The following is a 13,245-nucleotide window of genomic DNA, read 5'->3' as shown; positions in this document are numbered from 1 at the left end:
GGAGTTCCTCCCTAGTAGGAGATCGGTAAACAATTCACGTACTATTATTACCTATAAGTCTAGACGTATTTCAATATTATGAATTTTTAAGTATTAATTTAATTTGAAAATGTAACATAAAGTACCCAAAACTTTTTTGTTTGATTAACTAAACACAATCTAAGATCTAACATATGTTATATTCATATGCTTATTTGAACAGACCATTGCTTGTTTTTACCTGGAAACTGGCAGAGAAAACAATACTCACTACATGAAATAGTAGCTCTTGCCTTCTCATTTTAATCTTCCTGAAGAACTCTGAACATGTTAATAAACACAGCAATTCCACATTTCAAGTTATTCTTTTAAATATTTTTTGTACTTTCTTCTTGAGCCAAATCTGCTCAACAGATTTAAAACTAGGGTTCATTCATATTTTTATGTAACTATAAATTTTTATTATCTAAACTGCATACATCCAAAACATGAACACCAAACGACATTCTGGCAACACTTTAAAACTGAGCTGTAATGTCTGGCTTTTATGTGCAGTATAAAATCCATTTAGGGCACTAAACCACCATTTCGTAAAAAGACAAACCTTTAAATAACTTATAGCACTAGTAAATCCTGGTAGATTCAAAAACAGTATTTAAAATATCACTTTAGATTAAAAACAGCAGCAGAAAGTCAACTTCCTTATGTTATAACAACCCAAGTTAAAATACAATACTAGCAGGCCATCTAGTGACCATTCAAGGGTTTAATTTAAATAATCAAAAATCCTCATTTTTTGTTAGTGTCTTCTATTTTCTTAAACCAATATATGCCAAATGAAGCACATTAAGAAAATAAAGATGCTTTGACCAAATGCAGAGAAATGCAGTCTTTATATGAATGACCACATTACCTACCCCAATTACATTACATAGTCAGACTGAAAGAAAAAAAACAAGCCAGGGATCACAGAGGATCCCTAACATGATGCTGAAGTGGTACGGCAGCCAAAGCACCCATCATCCTAAAATACCCAATGTACAGCAGACTAAAAAGACATTTTTCTTGGACAGTGAAATAAATATTATGTCTTACTAAAGAACATTAAAGAAACAATTCCAGGTAGAATTCACTTCAGAAGAGTCTCTCCAAAGTAATACCGAGCATCAGAAAAAAGAAAACTCTATTTAGCACCATTATTTCCATGGAGATAGCACTCCTCAAACACATGCACTCCCTGGAAAGTCCCAGACCATACTACTCTCCTCCCTCTGATAAAAAGTCGTGGATGCAATGGGAAACATATACAGTATTTAGGCCTTTTTTCTCAGTTCCCGATACAGAGCTCCTAAAACCCCTGGAATTCCCTAAGTGGTCCCAGTGGCTTTGGTAAACTGAGGGGATGACTCATGGCTGACCGGGCACCTGGAAAGATTCAGGTGGTGGCTGGTCACCAGAAAGACCAAGCCTCTATCCCAGGGTTGGACCTTTCAGCTCAGCTCCCCCCAAGCCTCTAGGGAGGAGAAGGGATTAGGGATTGACCTCAATCATCAACGGCCAATGACTTAATCGATTGTACCTGCATAAAACCTCCACAAAAACCCCTAAACAATGGGGTTCACTGGGCTTCCAGGTTGGTGAACCCATGCAGGAGGGTGCCGTGCCTACAGAAGGCATGGAGGCTCTGCAACTCCTCCCCCCGAACCTTGCCGGTGCATCTCTCCCATTTGGCTGCTCCTGAGTTTAAAATAAACTGGTGACAGTAAATTAAGTGCTTTCCTGAGTTCTGTGAGTTGTTCTAGCAAATTGGCAGACCTGGTGAGGGCTGGGGATGGGAACCCTTGAATTTGTTATCAGCCAGGCAGAAAAGTGGGTGGCCTGGGCACCCCATATGCGGCTGGCGTCTAAAACAGGGCAAGCTTGTGGGGCTGAGCCCTTTACCTAAGGGGTCTGGGCCAACTCCAGACACTTAGAGTCAAAATTGAATTGACTTCCTAGACATCCAGATGATATCAGACATCAAATAATTTGTCTTATAAAACCAAGTCTGGCCAGGCACAGTGGCTCACACCTGTAATCCTAGCACTCTGGGAGGCCGAGGGGGGCAGATTGCTCAAGGTCAGGAGTTCAAAACCAGCCTGAGCAAGAGCGAGACCCCCTCTCTACTAAAAATAGAAACAAATTAATTGGCCAACTAAAAATATATATTAAAAAAATTAGCTGGGCATGGTGGCACATGCCTGTAGTCCCAGCTACTTGGGAGGCTGAGGCAGGATGATCGCCTGAGCCCAGGAGTTTGAGGTTGCTGTGAGCTAGGCTGATGCCACTAGGGCAACAGAGTGAGACTGTATCTAAAAAAAAAAAAAAAAAAAACCCAAGTCTGAAGAAGAGATAACATTTACTTAGCTTGACTATTTTAAAAGTAAAATATTCATTGTAAGTGGTAATAATAACCCCAGTCACTCATTTACCATGCAGATTTAGGTTTTAAGACTTAAGTAAATCATAATTCATCTGGCAAAATGTGCCTTTGCTTTCCAAGGTAAATTAACCAACCTACAAACCTTATTTCACACTACACAGAACAAACATTTCATATCAGCTGGGCACAAGCACGGGCACTTTACTTCTTTACATAATAAATATTCTTCCCAACCCAGGCAGTGTTATCTTTGACCTGCTCAAGTCCTTTAAAAGTATTAAATCTTTCTAAAGTCAATAAAATGCCCGTTTCTCTCCATTGTTTTAACCCTTTGAACTCGATTGCTGTTTTCTCGATTCCTTTATTCTACTCGGGATTTAATTTTTTAAATATCCCAGATTTTACAAAGCGCGGCAGCAGAATAAAAAACTGGAGTTTCTTTTCATACAAACTTATTTATTTGGATTTTTTTTATATTTCAAATTATTGATACATTCAAAGAGTAATTTTAATCTCTATAATTTCTGCTAACCGTGTCGAGTCATATTCAACATCCGAGTGCAAAGGGTTAATCCCAACTAAGGAAATAACTGGTCAAGGAATGTAAAAGGGAGTCAGAAAAAAGATTCATATTTCAGGAATAAACCAGAAATGGAAAGACTCTAGATATCAGGAAAGGCAGTGTAGTAGAAAGGCCAGCGTGGGGGCTGCAAAATCAATTGGGCATGTGTTCAGATCTCACCCTCCCCAACTTAGCTATTCTGGGACTAACAACTTCACTTCCTGAATCTGTTTCCTCATCAGTAAAACAAGAATAATCATAACTACTTCTCAGAGTTTTAACACATATTAAATGCAATAATGTTACTCAAGTACCTAACACAGGGCTAGCACATAGTAAGAGTTCGACTAACAAGAGTTATTGCTGATGGTCTCCCACTGTGCCCATGCCATTCTCATTCAGCACACTCACAGGTATTCTTTTATGTAATGCTAGTTAATATGGAACCCCTAATCTTCACATCCCTACTCAAAGCACATACCATAAAACTATGATGATTTGGTTACTATTCTTTGCTTTAAAGCAAAACTGCACTCAACATATTTATCTCCTTCATGTCCCAATCTATTGTTAGACTCTACTATGTGCTCCGACATAACCCACCTTGGGAAAACCTAACAAATGTCTCTGTGATGACAATAAAGTTGAACCGCACTTGCTAGCCTTGGATAAAAGAGCGTTTGACATGAACAAGGCGCATCACCCCAAGCCACCATGCAGTCCACGTGCAGTGGGCAAACGCACTCCCACCACCACTGACTGTGAACTTTGAGCTGAATGTCAGGTATTCCCTGGTTTCTCACCTGCCCTAATGCCCATCTGAGAGTCAACCTTGTAAGAAAAACAATCAAAGGAGAATAAATGCCAGATACAGTCGTGCGTGTGTGTGCGTGTTGTATGTGTATTTCTTCCTTCAATTGTATTTTTAAATTCTGCATCATGTTATAAAAGAAAAATAAATTAATTTATACATGGTGTTTCTAGTCTATATACCATAAACAAAACAATGGTGGTAAGGACCAAAACTTAAGGCCCATAAGGCAGGAATTTTTACTGTTTAAGTCACTGCTACAACCCCAGTGTTTACAACAGTGCCTACCACATATGCCACTAAGTATCTGTTAAATTAACTAACAGATCAACCGAGTACAACAGAGAAACACACACATGCTTTCGATGGGAAGTGAAGTCATTTAATGAGAAAGCAGTGTCTTAAGTGAAATCTTTGAAAAGACGGCGGCACCCAAAGAAAGCAACAGCTTTAAGGAGGCATTTGCATTTCTTTTGTCACCACCCAGCTTTAAGATAAAAATAATTTTTCAAAAGAAAGCTTCTCTTTCTTAAACTAATATAACCTGAATCCCTTTCTGGATGTAGATTTAATTACATCACACTGAAGATGTACTGAGAACACTCTTGAAAGCAAAAGACGGAAGTATATGCAAATGACTGTGGCCCTGGCGGTGGCTCACGCCAGTAATCCTGGCACTCTGGGAGGCCGAGGCGGAAGGATCCCTTGAGCTCAGGAGTTCAAGACCAGACCGAGCAAGAGCAAGACCCCGTCTCTACTAAAAAAAATAGAAAGAAATTAGCTGAATAACTAAAAATATATAGAAAAAAGTTAGCTAGGGATGGTGGCGCATGCCTATAGTCCCAGATACTCGGGAGGCTGAGGCAGAAGGATCGCTTGAGCCCAGGAGGTTGGATGTTGCTGTGAGCTAGGCTGACACCACGGCACTCTAGCCCGGTGACAGTGAGACGCTGTCTCAAAAAAAGAAAGAAAGAATCCAACACGCCCATGAGCAAAGTTTCTTCATTTCTCTGAAATGGTTCATAGATTTACTGCGTGAATACAATTAAAAAACATACAGAAGGTACTTAGCACAAAGACTGTTTAAAAGACTACTCCCTGCAGTTTATGTCGACTGAGCTATTTCATACACTGTACCTACACGGCACTCCCCACACACCTAACACAGTCATATACGCCCACGGAAAACTGTTGGCACTATAAAGCACTTAAAATACAAGCGTTACTCAATATTAACACCACATTTTTCAGTAGGAGGACGTTTATGAGATGGAAATGGTTCTCTGATAATTCCTCTTTCACCTTCCCTTACCCGTTCCTGCAGAAGTTCCACAACCTGCTGGACACAGTCATTGACGTCACAGGAGTCTGTTTTCAGCACCAGCTCGGGGGCCTCTGGTTTCTCATATTCAGAATCAATCCCAGTGAAACCTGTAAAAGGTACCAGATAACTAAGGGGGGGTGGAAATCAAAATAGGTCTATTTCTTCAGTGCAGGTCTCTGCTATGTATGAAGTTAATATCTGTTCTGTCTCCTCTAAGCTAGAGTTATAATACAGACACGTCCTTCTTAGGAGAGGATTTCTAATTTAACTTTTGTTTCTTCCTTAAATACGTAGGTATAGTTGATTCTCATTATTCACAGCAGTTACGTTCCATAAAGTTGCCACGAACACTAAATTAGCAAGTACTGAACAATTGCTCCAAAGTGAAATACAGGGTTAGGTCTCTGCAAGCCTCTGGTCAAAACATTTTTGTCAATCGATTCTTTCACCTCGTTTTATGTGCTTTCTTGTTTAAAGACACCCTATTTAACATATATTGTTAGCCAACTAACACTGAGCTCATGGCCAGCGGCACCTAACTCACGCCTGAGTGATCTTCCCTGACACGTGCATTTTCCACATGAGGCACATCACAGCCTCTCGTGCTTAGAAGTATGAGATGGCACTTCACCACTGGAGGCCATTAAACAGCAAAATCACCCAAAACTACAAAACTGCAAAAACATGGCACTAAGCAGGCTGCAAAAAAGATACCTGTTTACAGCATGAGAACTGGAACGGGACGGGAGGCCGCCTTGTTAACTTCAGCAGGGACCTGTGTCAGCTATGTCAGGTGACTCATTTTTCGCCACTCTGCTCACAGCCACAACTGACCACAAGAGCGCCAGGAGTACTGATTTGGAGGTTACAGCTAAATTTTAGCAAGTAGGCAAATTCGTTAAGTATGGAATCCACAAATAATGAGGATCAACTATACCTCTTCTATCACCTTTTTTCTTTCTCGTTTCTCTTAAGTAAATGCCTAAACTGCCTGTGAGGAAATACAGAATTACTACCAGGTGATCCAGAGCATCTCAATTTCTCCACAGAACACAGGCCAGAGTACCTACACCCTGGGCACAAAACCAAATTTGACAAGGTTTTTTTTTCTTCTCAACAACAAAAAAAAACCAACACTAAGTTAATCTGTCCGTGACATTCCTAGGATTATCCATGGCCAAGCAGACGCTCTGTAGGCTCCTTCTGCTATCAGATAACAAGCCTGTTAAATCATAAAATAAAGCACACAATCAAATATCATGAATTTAGATAGTAACCACTATTTAGATTTTCCCTACTGTATACGTGTTGCCATGTAATTCCCAAGAAAAGAACAAATGCACAACATTTGCCCAAAATGGGCTAGCTGAGCTAAAGACACACTATTCCCATGTCACACCCCTGACATCACCCTACATGAAAGTTGTTCACAGCCTGTCTTGGAAAGCTTAGGTCATTCTTGAGTTAGAATGGTAAATATTAAGAAGTATGGTTAACCAAAGAGTTCTAAAATATATACTATAAGCCTATAGCCCACTTATTTCATTTTTTTATATTTCATATTTCTAAGCATCACCTGCAGTCCTGAACTCAAGAAGAAATGTCTGCATTACCAATATTCCCAACTGTATTTAGCTGCAGGTCACAATAAAATAGCTGGGTAAAGAAAATAATTCTGGTTAGAACACTAGTTGTTAAGCTCTGATTCTCAAACGCAGCAATACACTGGAATCACTGGGTCCCACCCCATGAGCTTCTCATTTCCCTGGTCTGGGGTACAGACACAGACTGGATTTTTAGAAGTTCTCAAGGAAATATCAATGTACAGCAACTTGACAACCACTGGCTTAGAAGAGTGGCTGAACTTTTTAGAAGCCCAGAGTTCTCCCCCAGCTAATTTATCCCATAAATAATTATAATAAATGTATACTGAAAAAAGATTTAAACTGAAGATAAATAACTTCTTGAGTAGTAATCACGAAAATAATCTTGATAGCAGAATGGCTGACACAGGGATAAATCTACTGTCTAGTAAATGTTACATAAAGGTCTGTAAAGCCTGAGGTCCCTGAATGTTTGCAATCTTGTCTGTCCTTGAATGATTACCAGGCTTTGAAACGGCATCGATAAGGAACCTGTTCAGCACCATTCTTGTTCAGCACCAACAAGTAAAAGGTTTTTTAAAAAAGTAAACAACTCTACAATCAGGAACTCCAACCCCAGGACAAACCTAAAACATATCAATGTGAGCATGTATAGACACACAAGCATTAACATAAGAACCATCTTCTCAACATCTCCTCAGGGGAATGTAGCCAACACCTGGGGAAGTAAACAAGAAACTAATACAAACACACTCCCAGTTATAGAGTACAAATTGTGAGTGATGCCAGGACATTCCGGGTGTTGCCTTATTCATCTTTCTATCCCTAGCACCAAATACACACCTTGCAAATAGAAAGTCTTCATAGCTGTGTGTTGAACACCCCATTCCCACTCTGCCTTCTCACCCACCCAACAAACATTTACTGTGTATGTGATGGGGATACAGTTTGGGCCCTGCACTGTGCTAAATTCTAAAGATAGTAAAATATTCAAGATGTTGTTCCTGCTCATAAGTAGCTTACTCCAGCCGGGCAGACAAATCTACCTCCCTCACCAACCCATATCCTTGTAAAAACAACAAAATCAACTACAATTAAAATAAATAAAAGGTTTAGACTTTAGGATTCTGGACATACCATTTTTGCTTTTCTGTGCCAAATTTCTACACAAAAGACTGAATTGAAAATCGCCTCTCAGGAGAGAGTGACACAGAGAGTTGAAAGGCTAAACTGGTTTCCTTCCTGCTGTCATCAAGTATTCTGATCGGGCAGCCTATTCTAAGAAAGTGCCAGCATAACAGGTGAAAGGAATGACAAGCAGCAGCCCTCACCCAGGAGCTGGGTCTCCGGGGCAGCAGGACTCGGTATCAGCCTTGCCCGGGGAACTACATGTCGCTACAGCAGGTGGATCTTGCCCCAAATGCTAAAGTGTCCCAGGGTACAAATACAGAAGAACCCACATTAACAAGCACTTTCCTTCCCATTCAACATTTTCCTTTTCAGTTCCAGAAGCTGAAATGTCAAAATCCATAATTCAGAGAGCTCCTAGATGTTCCTATAACAATCCCAAGCTATCATACCCACTTCTAGGAAGGCAAACAAAAGTTACCTGCATGAATTGCTGATCCCTAAACAAGGCTATCTACCTAGTTTGTAATGCCAGCCTGTCCCTGGTTTCTGTTAACAATACTAGAACAAGGCCAGGCGCGGTGGCTCACGCCTGTAATCCTAGCTCTCTGGGAGGCGGAGGCGAAGGCGGGTGGATCGTTTGAGCTCAGGAGTTCAAAACCAGCCTGAGCAAGAGCGAGACCCCATCTCTACTATAAATAGAAAGAAATTAATTGGCCAACTTATATAGAAAAAATTAGCCGGGCATGGTGGCACATGCCTGTAGTCCCAGCTACTCAGGAGGCTGAGGTAGTAGGATTGCCTGAGTCCAGGAGATTGAGGTTGCTGTGAGCTAGGCTGACGCCACGGCACTCACTCTAGCCTGGGCAACAAAGTGAGACGCTGTCTCAAAAAAATTAAAAAATTAAAAAAAAAAAAACAATAATAGAACAGGACAAATCTCAACATAAATAATATACTCTATATCAAAGACCACAGCAGAAATGGGTTCTAAATTTCTCCTTCAATGTCTAAATGTTCATCAATGTTGAAACTCTAGGATAGACCACAAAACCTAAAAAGCAAAGTGTACAGCTCTCCCTCAGTATCTGTGGGGGACTGGTTCTAGGACTCCCTGTGAAATCTGCAGGTGCCCAAGTCCCTTAAAATAAACTGGCATAGTATTTGCATATAACCTACACATTTCCTGCTGCATACTTTTAACTCACTCTAACTCAACAATTGTACATGGAATGAATGAGGGACCATTCCAAGCAATAGGATATAAATAAGCACAAGACATTATCCTTGGCATCAAGATGCTTATCTTGGCCAGGTGCGGTGGCTCATGTCTGTAATCCTAGCACTCTGGGAGGACAAGGCAGGTGGATTGCTTGAGGTCAGGAGTTCGAAACCAGCCTGAGCAAGAGCGAGACTCCATCTCTACTATAAATAGAAAGAAATTACTTGGCCAACTAATATAAATAGAAAAAATTAGCTGGGCATGGTGACGCATGCCTGTAGTCCCAGCTACTCGAGAGGCTGAGGCAGAAGGATTGACTGAGCCCAGGAATTTGAGGTTGCTGTGAGCTAGGCTGACGCCACGGCACTCACTCTAGCCTGGGCAACAAAGTGAGACTCTGTCTCAAAAAAAAAAAAACAAAAAAAAGATGCTTATCTTCAGGCACATTTCCCAATAGCTGTAGGACTCACTACACTTTCAGTGGAACAAAAGGAGAAGTGGTGGCAGCTGCCAACTGATATCCGACCTAATGCTAAGCACTTAATTATATCAAATAGGTTTTCACCAACCCCCAAAGTCCCAACTCTTAATAGTTGGGATAAAGCCCACTTTCTCTTGTCAAGGCACTCCACGTCACTTACACATTCCCAATCTCTTAGAAAAGATTATTAGTCCCACATGTAAAAGATAAAATATCTAAGCAAAGACAAACTGGGAAGAAAATACTACTGACCTTTTATTTCTCCTGCCCGTGCTTTTTTGTAGAGTCCTTTGACATCCCTTTGCTCACAAACATGCAGAGGAGCATCAACAAATACTTCAAAAAAAGGTAAACTTGCACCCTCATGAATTTGTCTTGCATTGTTGCGATCCTTAAAAAAAAAATAAGACATGCACAAAAATAATGAAAAGTGATCACACTGATCATAAAGGTACTATATTAACATCAAGGATGAGTAAAAAGTGCTTTTCGCTCGATTTAATAGGAACTATATTAGACAAAATTTATACTTTTAAAATATAAACTCAAAAAAAAAAATCCAAGAATGTATTAGTGTAACACCTATTCTTCATGACAATTTTAAAAGGCATACTGTTCTGCAAACCTAGACACTGGGGAGTTGCAGGAGGGAAACAATTGATGTGCACAAAATCTGTCACCTAAGTTCCATGTGGAACCTGAGTCAGTCCAGCTTGAAGGCAGGTGTCACCAGGCCTCTCTCTAATGTCACATTCAACCCAGCCCGGGCTGGCACGGAAGCCACCTGCAAAACAGATCCATTCAGAACCCCAAGGCTAGTTTACTCCTTTGCCAAACGCAAGCCCCACGGCCACTCCCCTCTATCTGCACAGCTCCTGCATGCAGGCCTTCTAGTAGCCTCCTTTGTCGTTCAGCCTGAGCTCTCTCCACCCTGTCCTGGAACACTGTTTCCTTCGGAAGTCAACCTCCTCTTCTTCCTGGGCTTCCCTGGAGGAAGCCACTCACCTCATCGTTCCAAGAGCAGGTACCACACCCGCACCTTGTTCCCAAGCGCGGTGCCCACGTCCTCCCAGCCGGCCTGCAACCTCCACCACTCCCTTCCCACAGAGCTCCTGTTAGTTTCCACCACTTTCCTTACGGCCCCCATTAGGGGCCATACTAAAACCACCTCATTAGATTTACAACTTTAATCTCTGGCTCAGCAATTAAGCTGTGATCTTACTATTCTAACTGTCCTTTTAAATGAAGGTGTTCCCAAGTTTCCATCTGTGGCTCTCTTCTTGTTCTATATACTCTTCTGAATACACGCAACCTCATCTAGATTTCAGCTCATAAAGTTAATAACTCCTAATTCTAGATCTTAGGGTTTCTGAGCCCTAGAACAAATCTTCCAATGGCCCAGTGGTCATCTCCATTGATATACTCCACTAGCACTTCAAAAGTCACACACCTACAATGGAATACTTATCCCCTCCCTTTCCACCCTTATATCACTCTCCATTCAGAAAGCACCTTTCATTACCCCCCCAAATTATCAACCAGACACTAAGTCCTACTGATGCTACAGGCTCAACAGACTTCAAACATGTCTCATCTGTTCTATTCCCGTTGCTGCTGCTTAAATTGTGACAGAGCAGAGACTAGTCTCCCACTTCCAGTCTCCCACTTTCCATTTACTCTAAACCAGTTCAAACCAGGAGTTCCAGACCAGTCTCCTTCCAGGCTTCATGGGTGATTTCACTTAAATGCAAACCCAATGACATCATTTCCTATTATAATCTCAAACTATTAACTCCTTGGGAGGCAAAGTCTTGAGCAGTCTGGAGGTGATCGTCTAGCGTCTGCAAATCAGTCTGACTTCATCTCCCCTCACAACCATCCTGCACAGCAGTCACACCAACTCACCCACAGTTCCCCAAAAAACCAAATTCTCCAACATTTCCATTGCAAACACTGTACTGTCTCCCGTCTGCAACTGCTTTCCCCCTCTGGTCTAACTGGTACCCTCTGACTCATCCTTCATGACTCATTTCCAGCAGCTCCTCCTCTGTGAATCTTCCTTCCACAGCACCTTCTATGAACACTCACTCAATCACCTGCCTCAAGATGTTGCAACTGTTTACACACCTACGTTCCCACCAGACTACCAACTCCTTCAGGTTTTAGAGCCAAGATGCCCAGTTCAGTGGTTGATATAGAGGTACGCAAATAACATCTCTCGAATGAATGAATAAATATAATCATGATTGGATAGAAAAATACACACATCCCATATGACATGGTTCAATCCAAACAGTATCATGAATTTTGCCCTAAACATAATCCAAACCCCATTCTTAGTCCTTTTACAGATGAGGTCAACAAAGATTTTGCTCCTCACTATGGAAGCAAGGGGGCAAAAGAGCAGATCATCATATACTTTTAAGAGTCCCAGGTCTCAGATGGCAGCTCTCCAAACCAGATGTCACTGACTTTCCCCTTTTCCATGAGTTGCAAAGATTCCCAGGTGTATCATGTTCTTCTGAAAACTGTATATATCCAAGGATTCAGGAACTCTAAATATTCATAACTCTCATTCTGCATATATATTTCATTACCGATGCACTCTCAACTGATGTATTCCCACTGACCCCAAGGTGCCAGGAAAATGGAAAGTAGCTAGTACTCACAGAACCTTTTAAGACTTCTGCTGTGGTTCAATTAAGCGAACCTGTGTGAATAACTCAATCTGACACTTATCTATAACTCTTATGGGTCAAATTTTGTTAAAAAAATTTTTTAAAGAATGTAAGTAACCATCACAATTTGTTTATGATACAGTACTAGAATCATGCTATTATTATTTATTACATTTACTGAGTACTTATTACATGCCAGGTACTGTGCTGAGGGCTCTGAAGGCATGATTTACTAACCCTCATAGCAACTCTATAAAGGAGGCGTTAGCTGAGCTCAGGAAGGTTCGGTGAACTGGCCACGAAAGCAGTAACTGGCAGAGCTAAGATTTTGGCCTATCTGTGTTCAACTCCAAAGACCCTGCCACTACACTAACTCACTTAATCTTTGCTATCAGGGCTTCCTAAAGGGATATGCTATGGTTCAACAAACACTAAACAAACATCCACTATGTTCCAGGAGCTGGACTTAATATCAAGATTACAAAGATAAGTAAGAAACAGTCCCAGTCCTCAAGGAGCCAGTGGGGTTTGGAGGTAGAACATGGTGATGGACAAGAGCACAGGTGCAGGTGGGAGCAGTGGCTCACACCTGTAATCCTAGCACTCTGGGAGGCCGAGACGGGCAGACTGCTCAAGGTCAGGACTTCAAAACCAGCCTGAGCAAGAGCCAAGACCCCATCTCTACTAAAAATAGAAAGGAAGTAATTGGCCAACTAAAAATACATAGAGGCCGGGTGCAGTGGCTCACGCCTGTAATCCTAGCACTTTGGGAGGCCGAGGCGGGTGGATTGCTCAAGGTCAGGAGTTCAAAACCAGCCTGAGCGAGACTCCGTCTCTACCAAAAATAGAAAGAAGTTAATTGACCAACTAAAAATATATATACAAAAAAAAAATTAGCCGGGCATGGTGGCGCATGCCTGTAGTCCCAGCTACTCGGGAGGCTGAGGCAGTAGGATCGCTGAGCCCAGGAGATTGAGGTTGCTGTGAGCCAGGCTGACGCCACAGCACTCACTCTAGCCTGGGCAACAGAGCAA

At 41.5% G+C, this 13,245-nt stretch overlaps 1 protein-coding gene across 4 annotated transcripts in view; it reads right to left on the bottom strand.

The window, feature by feature from the left end:
* PAPSS1 (3'-phosphoadenosine 5'-phosphosulfate synthase 1) overlaps positions 1 to 13,245 on the bottom strand; it is an 82,695-nt gene that overhangs the window by 39,553 nt on the left and 29,897 nt on the right. For all 4 annotated transcript variants that reach the window (XR_012915130.1, XM_012766265.3, XM_020284503.2 and 1 more), the window contains exons 4-5: positions 9,786 to 9,924; positions 5,087 to 5,205 (exon numbers count right to left, since the gene is read on the bottom strand). Coding sequence is in view for 3 of the 4 variants with exons in the window: in XM_012766265.3 (XP_012621719.2) it covers positions 5,087 to 5,205; positions 9,786 to 9,924 (258 nt within the window). In the remaining variant the exon portion in view is untranslated. The remainder of the gene's footprint in view (positions 1 to 5,086; positions 5,206 to 9,785; positions 9,925 to 13,245) is intronic.

Source organism: Microcebus murinus, chromosome 27, assembly GCF_040939455.1.
Source record: "Microcebus murinus isolate Inina chromosome 27, M.murinus_Inina_mat1.0, whole genome shotgun sequence".
Classification (NCBI taxonomy): Eukaryota; Metazoa; Chordata; class Mammalia; order Primates; family Cheirogaleidae; genus Microcebus; species Microcebus murinus.
The sequence above is the reverse complement of the archived record's forward strand: the minus strand, read 5'-3'. Positions and strand labels throughout refer to the sequence as shown.